At 41.5% G+C, this 26,010-nt stretch overlaps 1 protein-coding gene across 2 annotated transcripts; it reads right to left on the reverse strand.

Moving 5' to 3' along the window:
* Positions 1-10,358: 10,358 nt before the first annotated feature.
* LOC131219514 (U-box domain-containing protein 4) lies at positions 10,359-13,009 on the reverse strand. Of its 2 annotated transcripts, XM_058214686.1 has the most exons (3): positions 12,867-13,001; positions 12,574-12,822; positions 10,359-12,129 (listed from the first exon to the last, which is right to left on the reverse strand). In XM_058214686.1, exon 3 carries the CDS (start codon positions 11,967-11,969, stop codon positions 10,566-10,568), a length of 1,404 nt encoding a protein of 467 aa, XP_058070669.1. In that variant the 5' UTR covers positions 11,970-12,129; positions 12,574-12,822; positions 12,867-13,001; the 3' UTR covers positions 10,359-10,565. The 2 variants fall into 2 exon arrangements, with proteins under 2 accessions (XP_058070669.1, XP_058070670.1); XM_058214687.1 differs by lacking the exon at positions 12,574-12,822 and having other exon boundaries at positions 12,867-13,009.
* Between the last annotated feature and the right edge of the window lie 13,001 nt (positions 13,010-26,010).

Below are 26,010 nucleotides of genomic sequence, written 5' to 3' on the forward strand. Positions count from 1 at the left end.
TGGACTACAAATTGCAATTCAATTCAACAGTGCAACCAAACACACCTTGAAGCATGATTCAATCGGGAGAACAATCAACAGTGCATCGAAACACACATTGGGCAGAAATCTACTCATTTCAAAATTGGTTTTTGAAAATTTGTAGTTTGAAATGCTCGCCGGCCATCTTGGCTATTTGGTGGTCTGTCTGGTTAGAAAGAAACGACAGATGTTTTAACGATAGGGCGACTTCGGCTTCAGTGACTGGGGTGAGAGCCAAAAGACTGTTGATTGAATGGGCTGCTAATGTTAAAGATTTGAAAGGATATGATCTCTGCTTTCTAGGCTGCTAGTTTTGTATCTTTCTCTTTTCTCCTTTTCCTGTTCTGCTACCTCAGCAGTTCCGTCTTTTCCTTCTTTTGTTTGTATTCTCTTTTCTTTTTTAATATATTTTCGCCGTTGCTTCTATTAAAAAAAAAATGCTCGCCGGCGCCTCTAAATGGTGGGAGGAGTGCACAATAATTCTCAATGCGTGTTTTGTGCAATGCAAGTCATGCAACATCACTCTGTTGGACTAGAAATTGCAATTCTATTCAACAGTGCATCCAAACACACCTTGAAGCATCATTCAATCAGAAGAATAATCAACAGTGCATCCAAACGCACCTTTTGGGCAGGAATCTACTCATTTCAAAATGGATTTTTGAAAATTCGCAGTTTGAAATGCTTGCTAGATTCTCACCAACCACCGCCTCTAAATGGTGAGAGATGTATGCATGACAATTCTCAATGCACGTTGTGCAACATTGCAAGCCATGCAGTATCACTCCATTGGACTAGAAATTGCATTTCAATTCAACAGTGCATCAAAAGACACCTTGGAGCATGATTCAATCATGAGAACAATCAACAGTGCATCCAAACACACCTTGGGCGGAAATCTAATTGCAAAATGGGTTTTTGAAATTTTGCAGTTTGAAATGCATCCTAGATTCTCACCAACCACTGCCTCTAAGGTGCATGATAGTTCTCAATGAGCGTTATGCAGCATCACTCTGTTGGACTAGAACTTGCAATGCATTGCAAGTCATGCAGCATCACTCTATTGGACTAGAAATTGCAATTCAATTCAACAGTGCATCCAAACACACCTTGGAGTATGATTCAATTAGAAGAATAATCAACAGTGCATCCAAACACACATTGGGCGGGAATCTATTCATTCCAAAATGGGTTTTTGAAAACTTGCAGTTTGAAATGCTTGCTAGATTCTCACCAACTGCTGCCTCTGAATGGTGGGAGATGTGGGCATGATAATTCTCAATGCACATTATGTGCATTGAAAATTATGCAGTATCACTCTATTGGACTAGAAATTGCAATATATTGCAAGTCATGCAGCATCTCTACTGGACTACAAATTGCAATGTATTGCAAGTCATGCAGCAGCACTCTATTGGACTAGAAATTGCAATTGCAGCAGCACTCTATTGGACTAGAAATTGCAATTCAATTCAACAGTGGACATCTCTCTCTCTCTCTCTCTCTCTCTCTCTCTCTCTCTCTCTCTCTACAATTTGTGTTTTCCCGACTGCATCGAGAGGATGAAGGATACCAGAGCCAATATAAAAAAGATATTGGCAACGGCATCAATTCAAGAGGATGACGGAAAGGTATCACCGGTCAAGGGGTGGTAGTTTGATCCGCTATCGGCAACAGCATTGAGAGGACAGGCAGGTAGAGAAGAAGATCGTCCTCTAGGTTACACTCCACCTCTTCCTAGTACTGAGGCCGCTCTTCACACCCATCCAGGAATTTTCAGGAGGCTTCAGAGATCCCCAACTGTGCAAGCTTCAGAGGGGAAACGGGGATTTTGTGTGGGAATATTCAGGCGTTAGTAGAAGAGGTTCGAAATCCCGAAGAGGGCCAGATAAGGTAAGACCTGACTTTAAGGGTAAGAAGATTGCAGATGAGGTTTTTCCCATGGCCCTGCAGATTACAATGGCGGAAGGCGAACCTCTTCCCATTCTCAAGGAATATGGAAGAAGGTGATCTCGAAGAAGAAGCTTAAGAAACACTGAGGCCATCTACTGGGAGTTGATCCTCTGAGAGAAGTTGTCATCCCAGGGTAAGAGGGTCAGCTACCATCCGAGGGTTCACGTTTGTTAAAATGAATGAAGATTCAAAGCTGCTGTGAGCTGTTAAAGGGTTACAAGGTCAGAAGTTCTATGGAAGGCAGATAAGAGTTAACATTGCTCATTATGGCCCTGAGAGGGTTAACCTTGAGCAGAGAGGTGGCATTCCTCGACCACCACCCCTTCTTCTCCACTTCCCCAACCCTCTAGATCTATTTCAGCAGTTAAAAATTCAGGAGGAGGGCCATCGGTCCTAGTTAGGGTTGTACACGAACCGAGTTAGCCCGGTTAGCTCATTCGACTTGGCTCAAAAAAGCTCGATTCGACTCGTTTGAAACTGAGTTCGAGCCGAGTCGAGCTGATTTTTTTAGCTTGAAAAGATTTTGAACCAAGTTCGAGCTTGCCCGAGCTCGACTCGACTCGGATCTAACCCCAACTCAAATCGAACTCGGATCGAACCAGTTCAGTGACTCGGTTACTTTGATATTGATGTTGCTCACCAAGTGTTTGATGAAATGACTCAATGAAGTGTCGCCTGGTGGCAAGGAAGGTATGTATATGAAACAAATACCCTTTTTTTTCTTGATTTTGATGTTGCCTACAAGGTGTTTGATGAAATACCTGTAAAACCGTTGCTATTGTTTTACATATAGTGAGAATTTGAAGGTGCAGTCCATGTGTTTGTGAAAATGCTGCACAGGCGAACTCGGCTTGAATTGGCCCGTCGAGTTGGCCAGTTAGGCTCGAGGACCAAGCCGAGCCGAGTTCAAGCCGGAGTCAGCTAGTGGCCGAGCCGAGTCGAGCTGTGCCAAGCTCGACTCGGTTCAACTCATGTACACCTCTAGTCCTAGTCCCCATCTTTGTTTTGTCCAGAACCTCTGAAGCCCTGAAATGGAGTCTGGTTGTTTCCCTGCGGAGGGGTTTTTCCTTCCCTAACTTGGAGGCTTGGTTTCTGTTTTACTGTAATTTGGGCAAAGATGACATCTTATTTAGGCATCTTAATCCGTCGGTGGTTTGGGTTTCTCTCCCCTCTCTCACAGACATTGTTAGGGTTGGTGTTGAAGAATGGCGGGTGTGTTGATGTCAGGTTTAATTTCCTAAGAATTCCCCTCAAATTGTGGTTTGAAGAATTTTTCATAGCCTTAGGTTCTTGCCTCAGTGAAGTTATCTTGATCAATCAAGCAACCGAGCGGTGGGAGGAACTCCACTCTGCTCGGCTGTTAATCCGACTGAAGCAATCAGAGGTCCCCTCTGCTGTGAAGATCATCATCGGAGAGGTTTCCATTGTCATTAGGGTTATCCGGAAGGGCGTAGGCCAAAATCCGATCACGGAGGTAGCCGGGAATCCTGTTAATGGTGTCGTCTCTTTGGTCTGGAGTTGGATGTCCCGGCTATGGAGGAGACAAGAACTCAGTTTCCGATGTCCCGCGGACCACAGGTGGGGGCTAATCTCACATGCCATACATGTAATCCTTCTCTAGTGTTGATTCCTGCTTGCTCCAGTGCGATAATGACATGTCGAGGCAATGATGTCAATGTGCCTTGGGAGTCACATTTCGAATTGATGGAATCCCGCCCCATCCTGACTATTGGGTTCATATCGTCTCATCCTCTAGTGATATTTTTCACCACCCCTTTGGGTGATCAGATATTTTGGGGGGAGTTTGCCTCTTCTCACAATAAGATCTCGACGAGATTACTAGCCTCGGTTCTTGCTCTGCCTTTTTTGGTTGTGGTGTTGAGCTCGAGATGGCCCTCATCGACTGGCGTAGCCATGTGTCCTCCTGAGAGGCCAACTGAGATTGAAGGGAGGCAGGTGCCATTACATGGCGAGGTTACATGTCCACCTCTGGTGGTTTTCGAGCCCGAGGGTGGGACAACCGCCCCCCATTCGTCAGAGGCTATGCCAGGTGGTGCTCAATTCTCATCTCCCGAGGCCTACTGTAACAGGGCGCCTTTACTAGTGGGGGCTAAGTGTCATATTGATAAGGAAGCTGGAGATGTGGTGGGGTACGATTTTCTGAAAGATATTTCTTCGGAAGACACGGTACAAGAGATTATCCTCCTCGAGCAGCTACCCCCCTCTCGGACCCGTGCCAGCAATCGAGAAGGTTTGCTTTCGGCCTTGTTGAAAATAGCTCACTCGACTCAAAGAATCCCCCTATGAGGTGAGATCTTTCATCTTTGACGAGGACCTTTTAGTTTCAAGTGTTGGAAATGAGGTCACTCACTTTGACACGTTTCCCTCCGGCGATGATCTCCCCTCTGTTAATACTTCTTCGGGGTTTATGCTAGGTGAAATTGAGTCTGCCCCTTCCCACAACATGGTTACACTTACATCCTTTTTCGAGCATGAAGTTTTCCATACCCCTCCCTCCTCACCCATTCCCCTTGATTCTTCTTCGTCATCTTCTTTTCAAATCAGATATATGGCTATTATTGTTGTTCCTTCTGTGGTTCCTTCCCTCGCTTTAGTGGAAGACCCGGGGATTTCTCCTTCCCTTGCTTTTAATCAGGATTCCTTAGGGGTTGCCTTGGAGGTCTCCCCATTGAGGGTTAGCTTTGCTTTGAATAATGAAATGCTTTTCCAGGATCCTATTCCTCTTCCCCTGCTTACGATCCCCAGGATGTTATGGATGGTTTCATTGCGTCGATCAAGAAAAAAAAAAGGTAAGGGAAGCAGTCTATCACGTTGGAAAGCTTTTGACGATCCCCTGGGAGGTACTGGATGTTCTTGTTGAGTCGATCAAGAAAAAAAGATGGGTAAGGGAAGCAGTAAGTCACGCTGGAAAGCTTTTCGGCGTTGTTTTTGGGAATCAAGGTGAAGATTATATCACCCTTTACAAGTTGGTAGTTGAAAGAGGTCTCCGAGTTTCATTGTTTGAAGAATCCCCCTCTGAGGTGAGCTCTTTCATCTCTGACAAGGACCTCTCAGTTTCAAGTGTTGGAAATGAGGTCGCTCACTTTGACATGTTTCCCTCTGACGATGATCTCCCCTCTGTTAATCCTTCTTCGGGGTTTTTGTTGGGTAAAGTTAAGTCTACACCTACCCACAACATGGTTACGCCCTTTTTCAGGTTTGAAGTTTTCCATACCCCTCCCTCACCCATTCCCCTTGATTCTTCTTCCTCTTCTTTTCAAATTGGGTCTATGACTATTATTGTTGTTCCTTCTATGGTCCCTTTCGTCACTTTATTGGAAGACGTGGAGATTTCTCCTTCCCTTGCTTTTAATGAGGATTCCTTAAGAGTTGCCTTGGAAGTTTCGCCACTGAGGGCTTCCTTTGCTTTGAACAATGAAATGCTTTTCCAGGATCCTATTCCTTTTCCCCTACTGACAATCCCCTAGGAGGTTATGGATGGTCTAGTTGAGTCGATCAAGAAAAAAGATGGGTAAGGGAAGTAGTCTGTCACGTTAGAAAGCTTCTAATGATCCCCTAGGAAGTTATGGATGGTCTCATTGTGTCGATCAAGAAAAAAAGATGGGTAATGGAAGCAGTTTGTCACGTTGGAAAGCTTTTAGGTGTTGCTTTTGGGAATCGGGATGAAGATTATATTGCCCTTTACAAGTTGGTAGCTGAAAGAGGTCTTCAAGTATCTGTCTTTGAGATTCCTATGCCAGCTCCATCAAGGCCTCTCGTTGGTAAACAGAGAACTTATCAATATTGGGGGACACCTGGAAGCCTTGCCAAGAGCTTTGAGGAAAGGGGGAGGACCTAGCCTTGTTCATCCATGAAGATCTTATCCTGGAAAGTTAGAGGCTCAAGTTGCCTTCATAAGTGGTCTCAGACTCTCAGGTGAAGGAGGTGTGCTCCCATTCCAAAGCTAAGTTGTTTGTTTTGCAAGAAACTAAATTACAGTCCATTGACAGAGGCATTGTTAACTCAATTCGAGGGAGAAAAGGAAAGGGTTGGGTGGCCTTAGGATGCTATTGGATCGGCAGAGGGGATCCTAGTTATGTGGGATTCCTCCAATTGGACCAAGGAAGACTACTTTTTAGTCCAGTTCTCAATTTCCCTTATTCTTATAAAAATATCCTTTGGGTTTATACAAGTCTTTTTTGGGGTCTATGGCCCTTCTAGACCTTCCCTCCGTCCCTCGTTTTGGAAAGAGCTATCCTCCATTAGGGACAAATGGCCTCTTCCCTGGTGCATTGCTGCTGATTTTAATGTAGTAAGATTTATCCATGAAAAACTTAACGGTTCTCGCCTGTCATCCTCTATGAGAGGATTCTCGAACTAGGTTAACAAACATGATCTAGTGGACCTTCCTATGGGGGATGTGAAATATACCTGGTCGAATGGCCGATCCCCCCTTGCTATGTCGCTTCTAGACGAATTTATGGTGTCCCCGGAGTGGGTCCACCATTTCTTGTTTGCCCAGTAGAGAAGCTTGCCTAAACCAATGTCTTATCATTGCCCTGTACTTTTGGAGGTTGAGGAAATTAACTGGGGCCCAAGATCCTTCAGGTTTGAGCTAGCATGGCTTGAAGTTGAAGGCTTTGCCTCCTTAATTAAGGATTGGCGGGGATCTTCTCAAGTTGAGGGTTTTTTAGGGTTCATTCTGTTTAAGAAATTGCAGATGTTAAAGATTAAACTAATAGCTTGGCATTGGGAGGTCTTTGGCGGCAAGGAATCCCGAATGTCGTATAGCCTCAGTTTGATTCAAGAGATTGATATTAAGGAGGAAGAAGGTGAGTTGTTGGAGGATGATCTTTCAATAAGAGATAAGCTAGCTATTGATTATTGTGCAAGGCTAAAAGAAGAGGAAATAAAGTGGCATCAACGATCCCGGGCACTGTGGCTCAAAGAAGGTGACCGGAACACGAAGTTTTTTTTATGGCATAGCCAGTGCCAGGGTGCGATCTAACTCTATTTCCTCTTCAATTGTCAACGATGAGAAGATTTCAGACAAAACAAGGGATATGTGATTCAGTAGTTGCTTTTTATTCGAATTTACTAACTTCCGAAGCCTTTTCCCGCCCCCAGTTAGACAATCTCCAGCTCCATTCCATAATCCTAGGATGATGTGGAATCCTTGGAGAAACCTTTTGATACTGATGAGGTTAAGACTGCGGTTATGGATTTGGAATGGGGTAAAGCTCTAGGACCTAATGGTTTCCCCTTAGCCTTCTTCCAAGTTTTTTTGGGAACTGATCAAATCTGCCTTGTTTAACTTTGTGTCCGACTTTTGTAATTTGAATAGATTACCTTCGAAAATAGGGTGCACCTTTTTGGTTTGGATCCCGAATGTGGAAGGTGTTGTCCACCTGAAAGATTTCCGCCTCATTACCTTGTTGGGTAGCACATAAAAAACATTTCTAAAATATTGAGTATGGGGCTTAGGGTTGTGATCCCAAAAATTGTTTCCCCTTTTCCAAAGTGCTTTTGTCCATAGGAGACAGATTTTGGATAGCGTTCCAATGAATGCATTGACTCCTATCAGAGGGTTGGGAAGTCCAGGATTCTCTATAAACTTGATTTTGAGAAAGCCTATGACCATGTTGAATGGTCCTTTCTAGACTATATGTTGTCCAAAATGAGATGTGGAAAAAAATGGAGGAAGTAGATCAAGGTCTGCGTTTCCTCTCCCCACTTTTCTGTCCTTATTAATGCTTTGCCTTTTGGCTTCTTCAGAGTCTCCTGAGGTCTTAGACAAGGTGACTCCTCGTCTCCTTTCCTCTTTGTGATTGTCACAGAAGCTCTCAGTAGAATGTTACTGAAGGGTCTGGAAGAAGGTCTTTTTAAGGGTTTTCAAGTCGAGAACTTTCCTCAACAAATCTGCCACCACCAGTTTACATACAATACTCTTCTTTTTTGCGAAGTTGACGATTCAATGGTGAATTTTCTGAGTATGTCTATCTGTTAATTCAAAGTTGCGTCTAGTTTAAAGGTAAATTTATTTAAAAGTGAATTATTCGTGATCAACTTACCCTCGGTATCTTTGGCTTCTTTGGCTGATTCCTTCGGTTGTAAGGTAAGCTTTGTTCCGACCTTTTATCTTGGTCTCCCCCTTTGTTTTGGTAAACCTGTGTTATTTTTGTGGGACAGGATTATAGAAAGAATGGAAAAGAAATTGTCTCACTGGAAATGTCAATTACTCTCGTTGGGGGCAGATTGTCTCTTATCAAAGACTGTTTATCTCATCTCCCAACTTACTTTGTCTTTATTTCAGTGTGTCCCTCCTCTGTTATTCAACGGATTGATAAACTTTGCAGGGATTTCCTATGGCAAGGAGGAACCTTCTCTAGGAAATTCATATTCCTCAATTGGAAAGAAGTTTGCACTCCTTACTCTAAAGGTGGAGCAGGAATTAAGATTTTGGAAGTGGTCAATCAAGCTTTGCTGGGAAAGTGGGTTTGGAAGTTTGATATTGAGAAAGAGAGCCTCTGGAGGTCTGTGGTACCTGCAAAATATGTGCTTACTCATCAATGGTGGACTAAGCCCTCTTCTCTATCCCGATCTTCCTTTTTGTGGAAGGGTATTGCGTCTTTAGTGTTCCAAGGGATTTTCTTCAACTTAGGAAATGGGTCCTCAATTAGATTTTGGTTGGACGCATGGTGTGGTAGCCCTCCCTTGGTCAAATCCTTCCCTGCTTTGGTGGCTGTCTGCCCTGTTATAGATGTTATGGTTGCTGATTTATTTTCGGGAGTTGGGGGCTTTTTTCCTATTTCAGTATTTCTTCGTTTCTCTCTTCTCTGTTTCTTTTTGGTCTTTTTCAGGCTCTGCCCAATAAATTTTTTATTCATCTTTCCAAAAAAAAAAAAATGCTTGCTAGATTCTCACCAACCGCTGCCTCTAAATGGTGGGAGATGTGTGCATGATAATTCTCAATGTGTGTTATGCGCATTGCAAGCCATGCAATATCACTCCATCAGACTAGAAATTGCAATCCAATTCAACAATGCATCCAAACACACTTCAATCAGAAGAACAACCAATTTTCAATTGTATTTTTTTTTTTTATATATATGATTTGGTACTAACTGAAATGTTTTGGGATAAGAACAGGAAGGTCCTGACATTACCACAATTGTGCCCAGGGGAGGGGAAAGGCAGGAAAAAGGAATCCAGTTTGATGCAGTTTTTGTCTTAGGTGGGGATCTACTCATTTCAAAATGGGCTTTCAAAAATCTTATCATTTCAAAATGGGTTTTTGAAAATTCACAGTTTGGAATGTTAAATGGAGGGAGATACGTGCACAACAAGCTCTCTGCATGTTGTGCACATTGCAAGCCATGCGCTTCAACTCTATTGGATTAGAATTTGTAATTCAACTTGATAGTGCATCCAAACACACTCTTCAAGTATGGATCAATGAGATGAGCAATCAATTTCAGTGTTTTCTTGTTTATGATTTTGTACCAATTGAAATGTCTTGAGATAAGGAAGGTCCTGTCATTATCCCGACTGCAGCCGCCAGGAAAATGGAATCCCACCAAATTCACTTTCCATCTCGAGTGCCCTCTAAAGTGGATGGCAGATGGGTTCCACGAAAACTGTGGAACCAATCCTGATTTTGACCAAGGATTGAAAATCAGTTTCAGTGTACCGTATTGGTCACCACAAAAACTGGATTGTATTGCCCCGTGTTGAGCTTTTTTGGGGCAATATCAGTCAGATAGAACTGTATTGTTTGTGAATGAAACCAGTTTGTGTCAGCAGATAAATACCAGTTTCTGACAACACTAGGTTCCAGACTGTAATTTGTGTGGAATGAATTGAACTCATAACAACTAATGAGCACCAAGCAAATGCCATTGCCTGCTAGGGCTTCAACTTGGGTTTGGCCCCTGACTGACCTCACCCAAGTTCTGGTTGGGTTGGATTGGTCAGGAACAAGGGTACTTAGGTTGGGTTAGGGTTGGAAAACTCCAACCTGATTTGGAATCAGGTTGAGCAAATTCAGGTAGGGTTAGGTCAGGTTGGGAATGATCACATGTATTTGGGATTGGTTGGGTCAGATTTGGTTGGATATAGAAGCATTCAGGTTGGGAACCTTGGTTTGGAATTCAAGTCGGGTCCGGTCTGTTCAGTTTAGGTCGGTTTAGGTCGTGCACACTGCACAGAGGAATCCAGGTTGGGAACTTCGGGTTGGAATTCAGGTCGGGTCAGGTTGCAGGTCAGTCATCTCGATGACCACCCTCAACCTGTCCAACCAGACACAACCCACCTGACTTGCCATATTGCCTGCTACCAACGTCAAACCATCACCAGCAAACACATGAAATGAAAAATGAGAAACATACACAGAAAAGAAACACAGGGTTTCCATGTATGTTACCCATTACAGATAGCCAAACTAGCATTACGGAAACAAGATAGCAAAATTGTAAAATGCAAAGGCAGCATCTTATTGTTTGGTATTCTCATAATAACCAACTCAAACAAACAAGCTATGAGGTAAATACATATACCATTTACAATAATCAGAAAGCATACCCAGGTAATAATCATGCAAGTTCTGGGTCTTCCGTGAACTGTTCAACGTTCATCCGGTCCAAAGATCTAACCATATGCTCATCAGATGCACGAATCCGAGCGAGTCTATCCAATATATTCTGGAAAGCGGGAATATCAAACACCTCGGATATTCTGTCACTCAACGATGGATCCTCCGAGAAATTGATCAGAGCTTCTGCTGCGTTATCCTTCACCTCCTCAGATTCATCATGCAACAACCTAAGGAGGATAGGGACAGCACCTGCATTGACCAGATCTTCTCTATCAGCTTCATTGTAGCTCAACTGGGTAACAGCCCCGGCTGCCTTCTCTCTAACATCATTGTTCCCGCAACTCAAAAGTCCAATCAGAAGTGGGATGGCACCAGACTCCCGTACTACAGATACAGAGTGCTTGTAACCTGACAGATCCCAGAGAACATCTGCTGCCGCAGCCTTTGCTTCGTCATTGCCTCCTTGAAGAACTCTCACCAAGTGTCCTGCGATCAATACTGCATTCTCCTCTGCAACAGCCAAGATACAAAACACATCTTCTGCAATCTCTTTACCGAGGGGGTCAGGGCCTTCAAGTAGTTCCGCAAACAAAGGAATTGCCCCGGCCCGAGCAACTGGCCTAAGGTAATCAACGTGCGATGAGATTATACCAAGAGCATTGCCAGCCGTTAGCTTTGCTAGCATATCTCCATCTTGCAGCAGCCCCACGAGCACCGGGATCACACCCAAGTCAACAAGCTTCTGCCGCAGTCTTCTTGTCACCCCAAGCAACCCAATTGCATGAGCGGCTCTGGTTCTAGACACCATTTTACCATTTCCTGCAGATTCGATGAGCAGAGAGAGGCCGTCTAAATTGACAAGAACCCGCCTAACCTCTCTCACCATCACCAACGCGCTTAAAATCTCTAACAAATACGGCCTTGTATCATCACTACATGAAGCAATCACATCAAGAATAACTTCCAAACCACCATTTCTAGCCAGAATTACCCGACTAAGACTATCACAACTGACTATATTCCTAAGACATTTTGCCAAAATTCTCTGAAACCGACCAGCCGACTGTGGCAAAAGCCCCAGAATGGATGGTATGGCACCTGACTGTCCAACATGCATGCACAATGCGCCATCGCCTCGACGAGTAAAGCAGTTCAGGCAGTATGCAGCGGCTTCTTGGATCGATGGCTGGTGATCACCCAAAGGTCTACCCAGAAGCTCAACGAGAATTGGCACCATCTGCGCTAAAATGGACTCAGGCACGTCTTCTGATAGCCATCCAAGCTCAACCGTTGCTCGTATTTGCAAAGCCTCATTCTCGGAAGCAATTACTCTTTCATACAGATGGGTGGCTTGCACCCAATCCAGGCCTGTATAAGGTCCCCTCTGATAGGATGGATCCATCAAAGAAGATTTAGAATGCCCTCGATCAATGGCTCAAATTGCAATCAAAAGATCGAGATTCTGTTGTTGGAATTTAAAACAAGGCCAGCATATCAATTATCTAGCCAACGAACTCAGCACATTACTTGACAGAAATCAAGCTTCTTCAGCATCTCAACAGCTGTCAAAAAATCAATTCAATTCAATGAGAAAAAACCTAACCATAGAAGACTACAGTGGCCTCAAAAACGAAAACTTCAATTTTGACGAAAAATCTATTTATGAACAGAATCCTCAGATAATTGAATTGCATGGTTTTTGAACATCTCATCGACGGTGGAAAATTCAAGTAACTTCAACAAGAAGAAAAAAAAAAAAAACAAACCCTATTATTAGAAGACTTCAACCACCTCAAACACGAAAACTTCGATTTCAACAGAAAATCGACTTATTCTCTTCAAAAAACGAATCTGAAATCTGCAAAAAAACAATGTGCGATTCGGATTTTCTACAGCTATTTCTCACATAATCAGATTCCTAGGTTTTATTTCAATAAGATTGCATCAATGATCGAATATAAGAAAACAAAAACCCTAACCTGGAAAATTCCAACCACTTCACATACCTCGAAAACGTCGATCTTGGTAGGAAAATCCACTCGATTTCACTAAAAACACTGAGAAACTCAGCTAACCGGCATCAAATGCGGATTTTCTTCAGTGAATTCTCGAATAACCGAAATTTCCAAGGGCTTCCAAACACCACGCGGTTCGATCGTCGTGGAATGGAAACTCTAACCTCGGAAGACTTCAAGCACTTCAAATGCCAAAGAAAAAACCCTAGAAAACACCGATTTCGACAGAAAAAAATCAATCTCTCTCTCTCTCTCTCTCTCATGAAATTCAAAACAATCCCTACCAGATCGAACGCTGCTATCGACTCTCGCCTCAAAGAAAACCCTACATTGGCAGGGCTTCTTCTAGGGTCTCCGTACAGTTCAAGATCTGTAATCCAACGGCCAAAAATACTCGAACAGATATGGAGAGAGAGAGAGAGAGATGCCTTCGGTTATAGAAAAAGATACGCTGACACTCCTTGAAATCTCAAAACAAGACGAAAAGGGTAGTTACATGATACTCTGGCGGTGCATGACACTTGATACGCATGCACTCTTGTAATTGTATACGTGGCATATATTAACTCAAATTAAACCGACCAACTCCTGGAGTACACTATCTCTAAGTCTCAATCACAAAATCAAATTGGTTGAAAAAGCGTAGCGGCTGATTCGTGGATACTTGTTTATTGAAATTGGACACCCAATACTTTCAATTTCAACCGTCCAATAAATATCCATTAATCCGATAGTGAAGTAATGAAAAAAATAATAATTTAATAACACATCAAAACGAGGAAACATGAATATTAATAAGTTGGGTCTTATGATTCTATTAAAAGAGTTTCTTTTGCCTCTTTTACAACTCATAGATCAAAACCATCCACACCATGAACTTTATGCTATATACCTAACATTAAATGGACAATTACAACTATCACTGGCAGTACATGAATTTAGGAGTCGGGACAATGAATAGAAAATTTTCAATGGCTCTTATTTAATCCAAAAATCAAAGGTTAAGATTATGGATATTATTTTGCTAGTGTTTTTTAGTTAGTTGCATATGTTTGATATTATTTGATGATTGGATGTTTCATTTCATGTGTTAATTTACTAGCTGTAGGTTTAAATTGTCAACTAAATAGTTTTCAAGTAATTTTCAAGTGTCATGTATTGCCCATTATATTTTATCAAACTATGCTTCTCAAGAGGAAAGGAGTTTTATGATACTCAAACAACACATGATGCATGAAGGGCAACATCATCATGTGTGTAATAATGGTTGGATACACCTGCAGTGATGACATGGCACTAATGAAAAGGTGTCAAGTGAGTATGCCAAATGTGGGACCCATAGTAAAAAAGTAAGGATTCTCATGCATACGAAATATTATTTTGTCATTCGATCATTTTTATTGCGTGTCTCACATCTGAAATGCGCACATAAAGAATTTTATTAATATCATGTTATCAATGGATGGATGTATCTAGCCTTTATTGGATTGCCTCCAACATTACTATGAGATGCTTCCGTATACTTTATAGCCTTACTACACTTACAGTCGCACATGAATCACATGTACGCTTTAGCGTATGGGATGGAAAATCATTTGTCGAAAGAGACGGAGATATCTTAGTTGGTGGAATTAATAAGGGGCTGGCTAAAAGAAGGCGGGTGGCAGAAGGCTCGCTATGAATAGTTAATTCTTATTAATGAGAAGATATTGAATGCTCTGTCACACTCAATGTTATCGGAGCGTATTGCACAAGCTTATAACAAGAAGGTGAGGTCTAGGGTTTTTAATGAATGTGATGTGATTATGGTTATGAAACACATCCTACCTCATTTACACGATCGGAAGGACAAGTTCAACCATTGTTGGGATGATTCTTTCATCATGCAAGAAGCGTTCCTAAGAGGAGCCCCCTGTTTGGCTAATAGATGGATTTAAGTAGATCTTCTTAAGCCAATTAGGGCCTGTTTGGCCGGACCGATCCCTCAATATTAGGTGGGATGAGATTCAAAAAACATCATCATTAGCCATGGCAGGGACTGTTCCCTGTTACCATGGGATAAGCTTAATTCCCTTTTTTGTTTGTAACACGATGGTTCACTTAAAGGATATACCCACCATCATTTGAAACTATTGACAATAACATACGTGTTATATCTAAATCATTCATTTGTTTTGTAATCTCATTTTATGGCATGGGCCTAAAAATGAGGCAGATCCAAAACTTATGTGGCCCCAAAGAAGTTTTCAACGGTAAATATCTAATCCCCATTGCTTTCTATGGTAGGGTCCACTTGAGCTTTAGATCTACCTAATTTTTTGGCCCATGTTCTAAAATGATCTCGAAAAATGGGTGGACAGTGTGGATATAGCCCACACATCATGGTGGGACCTACACAACTCACTAGCATTGAGTGATATTAGCACGGGCCGAATACGATTCCATCCAGCCTACATCCAAGCTTTTCCACTCTTCCCAAACATGGAGTGGAATTGGCACAGGACCAGATGCAATTCCATCCCACCTAAGCCCATCTAATCCAGCCGGCCAAACGGGCCGGTCGGATTGGAAGGGACTGGGTGGTATTGGAAGGGATTGGAAGTTAAATCCCGGGATTGGCCACGCGTGCCAAACAGAGTCAGTGATCTGATCCCAATCCCATGGATCTTAAGACAATCCACGGACAACACCATCATTACCTTTAAATCCCATCCAATCTACCCTAATCCGTTCAAATTTGCGTGGGACGTGTTTGTTTCGAGGGATTGGAAGAGATGGGAAGGTTTAATCCCAGGATTAGCCCGGCGTGTCAAACAGACTGGATATAGCAATCCCATGGATCTCAAGACAATCCACTGACAACACCATCATTACCTAGAAATCCATGCCATCCACCCTAATACCATTCAATCCCTTCGAATCCACCCCGCCAAACGGGCCCTTAAGGTTGAATATATGATAGTATTTCATGGTTCTTTAAAAGGGAGGCCATCATTTGAAATTTGAATAGCCCACTAAGCCACCTAAACATACTAAAATTAATGATGGGAATGGGTTGCATTGGCTCATCAGTCAATGGGCCCGACCCGCTTTTGAGGTGGGTTATGGCTAAGTTAAGCTCAACCTTAAAAATATAACCCAATTAAGTAAATGGGTTGAGCTCAAGTCCAAACATGCTAGACCCGTCCGAAAACCATTAATGGTTTGGGGGAAATGACTAAACCCGACCGACCAAAAAACCATGTGAACTTGTCCACCTATGTAATGGATTAGGCACGGCTTTGGCCTAAATTCTTTTTCTTTTTTTCTTCTTCTTCTTCTTCTTCTTTTTATTTATTTATTATTATTATTTTTTAAATACTTGAGGTGGGTCATGGTGGACCAACACACACATACAATTGAACCCCTGTACATGCAGGGCCATAACTGATCACCATCGCACAAATTGCAACATTTAAAGCGTCCACCTTGGCCATATCCTAAAATAGAATATGGTCCTACTTATTAGATTATCCAAAATTTGTGCAGCCAATGGATGGACAGTATCAACTAGCTAAAGTTTTTGTCCCCATGGTGCTTAATTCCCTAAGGCTGCATTTGGTAAGCTGAATGAGAAAAGTCTGAAATTAATTTAAGCATGGGATCTATTGTGTACTGAAATTTAAGTACTGATAAGTGTTGGAATGCCTTTTTAGTAAACTATTAAAAAAAAATCTTGAACACCGAAATTTAGTACCGAATCTAAAAAATTTTGTTTAGTAAAAATGTCTAAATTTTGGCAATTTTACCAAATTGCTCTTAATTTGGGCCCATACCTTAACATGATATGAAAAAAATGGATGGACGAGGTAGATTTTTCACAAACATCATGGTGGGCCCCACTTAGTTGGCGTCCTTCAAAAGTTGGAGTAGATTAGGTGTTACTAGGGTATTGTTGGACTGCGGAGCCCATCATTGTTAATTGCCCATCATCTGGAGCCCACATTTGATGTGGACTATCCATCATGTGGACCCCACCTTCAATTTAGGTTGCATCATGTGGGGCTCGCCTTATATTTGGGTCATTCATTATTAGGGGCTTACCTTTAATGTGGACCGTCCATCTTGTGGGGGCCAGCTTCAATGTCCATTGCCTATCATATTGAGGTCACCTTTGATGTGGACCATCCATCATGTGGCCCCACCTTTAAAGCGGGTTGTCTATTGTACCCTCCTATTTTAGATATGGGCTATTTATCATTAGGGTCCGACCTTTCAATGCAAACCATCCATCATGTGGGTCCATGTTAATATGGGCGATCCATCATGTGGGGCCAACCTTTGATGTGAACAGTCTATCACATGGGGCCTCCTTTGATATGGACCGTGAGAGGGAGAGGTAGAGAAGCGAAAAGTTAAAAAGCTAAAAAATAACCTTGTCAGGATGATAAGTTGCTTTTGCTGGGATAATGACTTAACATAAGTTAAAGTGTAACTTTTTTGGAGGTATCCAAACAGGCTCTAAGAGGCATTTGGATCATGAATTACTTTACATTAGCTACTTTTGCATCAAGTGACTTGCTTTCTATTTATTCACCGGATAATTATGTTAGGTAGACAACATACCTATCAAACCAACATACTTATCAACCAAACAGTAAAAAAGTATGTTTGGTTTTTAACATCACATAAGTACTTATCCTCCAAGTTTGTTCGGTCCACTATTAATATTCATGGTATCATGTAGGCCCAACCTTTGATGTGAATTGTTCCACTATTACCTTGTCCCTATTTTCAATGCGAAATGTCCATTGTGTAGGCCTCCCTTCAATGTGGACCATGTACTTTATGAGGCCCAATTTCAATGTGGGCTATCTATCATGTTGGGCCCACCTTGAATGTGTGTCATCCATCATGCAAGACCCAACTTCAAAGTGGGTCGTCCATCAAGCGAAGCTTGCCTTGGATGTAGGTCATTCATCATTAGGGGTCAACCTTTGATGTGAATGTCCTCATGTGAGGTCCGCCTTGATATGGGCCATCTATCATGTGGAGTCCACCTTGATATGGGTCATATATCATGTGGGGCCCACCTTTAATATCCACCGCACATCATGTGGCACCCATCTGGATTGTTCATCATGTGGGCCCCACCTTTGGTATGGGGTGTTTATCATGCAGGACACACCTTGAATGTGCGCCATTCATTATCGGCACCTTTGATGTGGACCTTCATCATGTGGGGCCCACCTTCAATGTTATTATCCATCATGTGGAGCCACATTCAATATCTACCGCCGCTCATATGGAGCCCCCTTTGATATGGATAGTTCATTGTGTGGGCCCCACCTCCAATGTGGGCCATCCATCATGCAGGTCTGCTTTGGATGTGAGCAACTCATCATTAGGAGCCTGCCTTTGATGTGGACAATCCATTAAGTGGGCTCACCTTAATGTGGGTCATACATAATGCCAAACCCCTCTTTGATGTGAACCATCTATTGTGTGCCCCGCCTTTCGATGTGTACAACCCATCATGCGGGGCCTCCTTTGATATGGACCATCTATCACATGAAGAGAGAGGTTGAAAAGCAAAAAAAAAAAAAAAAAAAAAAAAATTTATAGGGATAAGCAACTTTTATTATATAAAGTTACTTTTACAACAGTGAGTACTAAACTAACTTTAATTTTTTTTTAAAAAGTAACTAATTAACCTTTTAAGTTGAAAAAATTTCTTACTAGGTGGTTTCCAAACAAGCCCTCAGGAAAGACATCCTTGAAAGGCTTAACTGATGAATGGTTCAGATCATGCATTCATGCAACCTTCCAAGGTTGACAAGTGATGTTAGATATGACAAACTTACAGGCACAGATGAGCTAGTTACATTGCAGGCCATGCCTCAGTCTATCAAAATTTGCGAGATAGAAGCATTCATCACAAACTTCCAATTTTCTAAATGGAAATGTAAGGAAATCAGCCACCTTAGTGTGGATTTGAACTCTCATGAAATAGAGTCGATTTTAGTCCATATGAAATAGAGTTAATGAAATCAAAGCTTTGAGGTGGAAGTTCAAAAAGAATTGTTTTAGTGGATTTAGATTCTGTTGAGCAGCACGCCAACAACGCAGTGAATCGAGATCCAATCTCCGGTCTCACTTACAAACGATAAATAGAAAGAAATATAAACTAGAAAAAAAATCAAAGCATTCCAAACAAACCATAAGACAAGATATAGGTGGAAAAATCCCAACAAGGGTAAAAAAATCACGGATGTAAACTTCCACTATGAAGAAAAGCGAAGATTACAAGGCAATATACTAACCTCTCCATCGGAAGTACAGAGAAAACCATTTACCCACACCTTGGAATTATTTTTTATACCCTAGAAAAGCCTTAGGGACACCTATTTATAGTTTGGTTACTTCCCTTTCACACCTCTGTGAAAACCGACTCAAAAATCCGCAGTCTGCATCAAATCCGAAAACGAATCTGTGTAACTTCGACTGGTCGAGCATGGGCCTCGACCGGTCGAGTACCACGGAACCCAAAAACTGATGCTCACTTGATTTTGAGTCGAGTTAGTCCACGACTGGTCGAGTGAGCTACTTGACTGGTCGAGTAGGGCACTCAACTGGTCGAGTAGGGCACTCGACTGGTCGAGCGGCCCCCAGATGTGGCTTTACATCTCAACAATCTCCCACTTAGAGACACATTGCCATAAACTTTTGTCTTCTACATCCGGAGTGCACCACCTCCCCGTCTTCAAGCCTCAAGACCAATCAAAGCTAAACAGAGCTTCAGCTTATCCTGTGTGACCACCTTAGTCAGCACATCCGCAGGATTCTCACTTATATGAATATTCTCTAGAGCAATTAATCCATCTTCCAGTAACGAACGTATGAAATGATATCTGATGGCAATATGTTTGGTCCTTGAATGAAAGACTGAATTCTTAGCCAAGTGTATTGCACTCTGATTGTCATTGTACAGCTTGCAATCTACTTGCTTCTTACCCAACTCTTCTATGAAACCTTACATCCATACCATCTCCTTGCACGCTTCTGTGGCTGCAATATATTCTGCTTCTGTCGTACTGATAGATATTATATTCTGTAGCTAAGAGACCCAACTGATTGCAACACTACCCAGAGAAAAAACATAACCTGTAGTACTTCTTCTACTGTCGATATCTCATGCCAAATCTAAATCTACGTGGCCTTATAGCTTGATTTTCGATCATTCATAACACAACTCTACATTCTTGGTACCTACCAGGTATCTGAGGATCCACTTCACAGCTTCCCAATGTTCCTTCCCGGAGTTGTTCATGAACCTGCTAACAACTCTCACTGCTTGAGCAATGTCTGGCCTCGTGCTTACCATACCATACATGAGACTCTCAATAGCTGATGCGTATGAGACTTTAGCCATATAGTCTTATTCCTCCTGCGTCTTTGCCCCTTGCTCCTTAGATAGCTTGAAGTGGTTGGCTAATGGAGTGCTAACCGGCTTAGCACCTCCCATATTGAATCGATCAAGTACCTTGGATATGTACTCTGCTTGTGACAAAACTAGTTTCTTATTTTCCCTGTCACGCTTTATCCTCATGCTTAGGATTTGTTTTGCAGCTCCTAAATCCTTCATGGCAAATTCTCTAGACAGTTGTCTTTTGAGATCTGAGATGTCCTTCATGCTTGAACCGACCACAAGCATATCATCAACGTATAGAAGAAGGATGATGTACGACGTATCAAACTTCTTCAAATAGCAACAGTTGTCTGTATGACATCTCTTAAAACCGTTTCTCGATATGAAATTATCGAACTTCTTGTACGACTGCCTCGGGGTCTACTTTAGGCCATATAAACCCTTCTTCAGTCTGCACACCTTGTTCTCCTTTCCTGGTGCCACGTATCCTATCGGCTGATGTATATATATCTCTTCTTCAAGGCCCCCATGAAAAAATACTATCTTAACATTTAGCTGATCTAAATGTAAGTCCTCTGTAGCCACTATACTCAAGACCATGCGAATCGTACACATTTTTATTACCGGTGAAAATATTTTAGTGAAATCAATACCTGTCTTTTGTTGAAATCCTTTCACAACCAGTCTAGCCTTGTACCGTTTCAAACCATCGTGCTCCTCCTTCAGTCTGTAAACCCACTTGTTATGAAGAGCTTTCTTATCCTTGGGTAGAGTGACTAGTTCCAATGTACGATTAGACTCAAGAGAGTCCATCTTATCATCCATGGCCTTCTCCCACTTAACCTGTATAGTTGACTGTAATGCCTCTTCAGAACACTCTAGTTCACCATTATCTGTTAACAGTAGATAATGTAAGGAGGGTGAGTATCGGACCGTGGGTCTCCTTTTCCGAGTAGACCTCCTCACAACTGGTGTATGCGGCTCTGCCTCATAATGCTCCTGTGCATGATCATCTTGTGGCGCTGTAACACCCGTGTCCGATAACTCTTCCAACTCTACGAATTCTTTCTCATCGGTCTTATTTTCCTGCACACTGTCCTTATACATCACTTTTCATTGAAGACTACGTTCTTACTTCTGATAATTTTTCTGTTTTCTGTATCCCAAAACCTATGGCCAAAATCATGCTGTCCGTAACCTATAAATGTATACCTCCTGGATTTTGCATCCAGTTTGTTTCTATGCTCTGTATCAATGTAAACATATGAAGTGCAACCGAACACTCTGAGATGTGTAAGGTTCACTTCTTTCTCAGTCTACGTTTCTTCTAGTAGCCCACCATCCAATGTTGCCGAGGGACTTCTATGCGGCAGTATTCACAGCATATGCCCAAAATGTCTTAGGTAACCCTGCATGTAACCTCATGCTCCTGGCGCACTCGAGGATGGTCATATTAATGCGCTCAACCACACCATTCTGCTATGGTGTCCTTGGAATCGTTTTCTGATGTTTGATTCCACTTGCTGCACAATACTTTTCAAATTTCTTATCATAGTACTCTCCCCCATTATCTGATTTGAGACATTTTACTATTTTACCTGTCTCGTTTTCTACCATTATTTTTCACTTCTTAAATACATCAAACACATCAGATTTGTGCTTTAATAAATAAATCCATAGTTTTCTACAGCATCATCAATAAAGGAAACAAAATAACGCGAACTGCCAAAAGATGATACCTGTGCCGGTTCCCACACATCAGTGTGTACAAGCTTTAACAGGTACGTCTTTGGAGCGCGTTCTGTCTTTTTGAAATTTACCATCTTCTGCTTATCATACATGCAGTCCTCAAAGAATTCCAAGTCAATAGACTTCAGCCCTGATAGCTTCCTTTTTTGACAATAATACTTTCATCCCTTTCTCACTCATATGTCCCAACCTCTAATGCCATAACTGCCCATTCACTCCAGTTGATGCGACTGCGAGTGAACTATACGATCCTTAAGTCATGTACAAAGTACCTTCCTTCTTACCTCGAAATATCACCAAGGCACCTTCTGTGATCTTCTAGGAATGACTGGTGAATTTCGTCACATAACCGGTATCTGTCAACTGCCCCACTGAGATCAAGTTTCATTTCAAACTCGGTACATGTCTGACATCCTTCAATTTCAAAGTTGTTCCGTCTTTCTAATTTACATAAACATCTCCCTTTCCAACGATACTGCACGGCTCATCATCACCCAGGTAGACTCTCCCGAAGTCACCTGATACATAATTACGTAGAACTTCCTTACATGAAGTGGCATGAAACAAAGCACCAAAGTCTATGACCTAAGACTCATTCCTTGCATTAAGAGACAAGATCAGTGCCTTTGTGTCACTCTCCTCAAATAGATTCACTGAATCATTCCCGCCTTGAGAGTTTCCTTCTTGTTTCTTGAGCGCTCTACAATCACGTTTCATGTACCCCTTATTACCGCAATGCCAACGCCCGTCTTTGTCTTTCGGTCCCTTAGACTTCTTCCTTGACTTAGAACGTCCGTGTTTATTATTTCCTTTGTTCAGCGATCTTCCTCTTCCTTCAACGTTTAGAGCATTCCATGAATCTCCTGAAACTCCTAATGCCTTTCTTCTAGATTTTTCACTAAGAATTATACCGGTCACATTATCAAATTTCAGCTTTGTCGACCCTTAAGAATTGCTTACAGTAATCACCAAACCATCCTAACTATCTAGCAAACTAGATAAGATCAATGAAGCCCTGACCTCATCCTAAAAAACAATGCCAACGGATTCTAACTGGCTCATGACTGTATCGAACACGTTTAGTTGTTCAACCACGCTCTCACCATCTGACATCTTCATGTTGAATAGTTGTTTCATAAGATGAACCTTGTTGGACGCTGAGGGTTTTTCATATATGGTGGTTAGGGCTTCTATTAATTCTTTTGTAGTTTTCATCTTGGATATATTGAAGGCGAGACTCTTAGACAAAGAGAGTTAGATCGTTCCTAAAGCCTTCCGATCCAATAAAAATCATTCATCATCTGTCATCTTTTCTCATTTCTTCTTTTTTCCTCCTAGACAAATATAGAGGTCCTTCTGATACAGATAATCCTCCATCTGCATCTGTCAGAGGCAAAGTTTGAACCATCAAACTTCTCAATTCTAGTCTGCCCTTCTTCCGTCATCGCTCCCAATAAGACTAAAACCAATAGCTTTGATACCAGTTGTTGCGCAATACGCCAACAACGCAGTGAACCGAGATCCAATATCTGGTTTCACCTACAAAAGATAAAAAGAAAGAAATATAAACTAAAAAAAGAATCAAAATATTCCAAACAAACCACAAGAAAATATATACGTGGAAAAATCCCAACAAGAGTAAAAACCATGGATGCAAACTTCCACTATGAAGAAAAGCGAACATTACAAGGCAATATACTAACCTCTCCCTCGGAAGTAAAGAGAAAACCCTTTGCCCACACCTTAGAATTATTTTTCATATCCTAAAAAAGCCTCGGGGATACCTATTTATAGTTTAGGCAACTTCCCTTTCGCACCTCTGCGAAAACCGACTCAAAAATCCGCAGTCCGCATCAAATCCAGAAACGAATCTGCGTAACCTCGACCGGTCCCTCGACTAGTCGAGCATGGGCCTCGACTGGTCGAGTACCGTGAAACCCAAAAACCGATGCTCGCTGGACTTTGAGTTGAGCTAGTCCACGACTGGCCACTCGACCGATTGAGCAGGGCACTCGACTGGTCGAGCGGCCCCCAAATGTGACTCCATATCTCAACAGATTCCTCTCAAATCCAATTCTAATTCCTTCCAATTCCTATCTACCAAACTCCTAGCAAATATCCACAAAATCTTTTGATTCCATGTTGTCTATTGAACCCTTGGATCACCAGGATTGTGAAAAGAATGTACAAATAAAGCAACTAGATTAGATTCCTGTTCCAATCACTCCAATTTTTCTTTGTACTTCGCCAACAGGATGGTCCACGGATTGTGAAAAGAAGGTACGGATGGGAGCAACTTTATTAGATTCCCACTCCAATCACCCCGAACTTTCTTTGTACTTTGCCAATGGTATCCTTAAGGTGTGGTTCGATTGATGGTGGTTCAAATCAAGGATGGATGTCTGCTAAAGGTATATGCTTCACAAAGGCATGTAAAACTCCTTTAGATTCAATTCAGATTCTCTGTCATATACAGAAAAACATATTTATTGCAATATGATTGGTCTACATCACCACATATTGCAATTAATACAGTAATGCTAACAACGTCATTAATGATGTGGACCTATCACAATGTAAAAAAGTAAAAAAAAATAAAATTTATTTGTGGGAAGAAGAGAATCTGGATTCCTTTATATGAGAATGCACCAGGACACGGTTGGCATTTCACCCCAATGTTTGCCCCATTGGACATACCATAAAAACTTGTGTTAGCTGGGAGATGAAACCCTTATTTTGTTCAAAACTGAAAGTTACGTAGCTTTTTTGAAACCCACCAAAACATTCATTTTCAAGATTAATCAGTGAAATTAGTACTAAAAAGCCCACTCAACAAAAACCAATTGGATTGTTTATGAACAAGTAAACAAGAACATCACTTTTTCAATAAAAAGACTTCCTTGTATAAGTTGCATCCAAATGACCCATTAATGTAGTATAGATTTAAAAGTCCACCATATATCTTAATTTAATGACTTATATGTAAGCTAGGATTTTATTAAAACAAAAGGTAACATACACCCAAGATTGGGTTTGAGTTCGATGCTTTAACATTGAGTTCTTATGCTCAAACATAGTTCAAAAACTAAAAAGCTAGACTCAACTCCACCCAATTCAACATAAGATCACTCAATTAAGAATCACATTTCACCAGTAGTAGATACTTTGGGTTTATTCGGATTCAAGGAAAGTTGTATCACGCCCTGCAATTCATGGCATACTGCCAGAGCTAGCGAGTTGTATATGTGTTGTTTTTTGCTACTTGTTTCGTTTGTCATAACACCGCGAATCATGGACATCATAGATTGTAGCACATGTGGGAAATTAAAAATTGGTTGGTGGTACACTTACGCATGTGCATATTGATATATGTCCCACTTGTTTTAGTGCTGAAAGATTGAAGGAAATGCATTTGCACACGTGGAATGCTTGAACTTGCAAAGTCACACTAGTTGCACATTTAAACATGTTATGCATGTATACAGATAAATATAATCTTCATATGCGCCCAAATTATAGTGTTATTGATAAATAGTTTTACCTCTTCATCCGCAACACCAAGTACATGGTGATACATTTAATACAAATTACTTATCCAAAAGTGCATAGGTTTCATACATGAAAGGTCTAACAAGCCATGTATATGTATGGTTGTCCATGACGAAGAGAGGTAATATATGTTGTTGCCTCATCTCGTGTGAAGTCACACATTTAAATTCCTTTACCATCATAGTATTTTTATTTAAGAATTGAATTTAACTTACCAAGTGACTCAGTTCAAATCATAGTGACTTGTATCAAGTTGACTCGATTGATTTTGCGAGTCATGTCGAGTCCAAATCTAGTCAAGCTCAGCGATGAGTTTCATAGAGATCCTGCATGATGTTTTGCCAAGTTGAGTTGACTCGTCAAACTTTCAAGTTAAGCTGAGTATTAAAACTCTAGTTAGTTAATGATAGAATTAGAGAAAAAAAAAATCCAATATAACGAGCTGAAAGGCCGACAAGCACCACAATGTGGTGAAGGACACAAGTTACGGTTTCAAGTCCAAGTAAGTTAACTAAGTTAAACCATAAGCTACCGTCCACCCAACAGATAACTTCTAACATTTCTTGTGCATGATGTCTAAGTTAGACTCATCATGTGAGGACTAAAAAATTAATCACATCTACTCATCAAGTAAATCACACCTGTAATTGTTATTTATCAATGGCCATTCATTGTTTTATAATATTAGTTATGTATCAATGGCTAGTATATTATTATATTTG

Source organism: Magnolia sinica, chromosome 11, assembly GCF_029962835.1.
Source record: "Magnolia sinica isolate HGM2019 chromosome 11, MsV1, whole genome shotgun sequence".
Classification (NCBI taxonomy): Eukaryota; Viridiplantae; Streptophyta; class Magnoliopsida; order Magnoliales; family Magnoliaceae; genus Magnolia; species Magnolia sinica.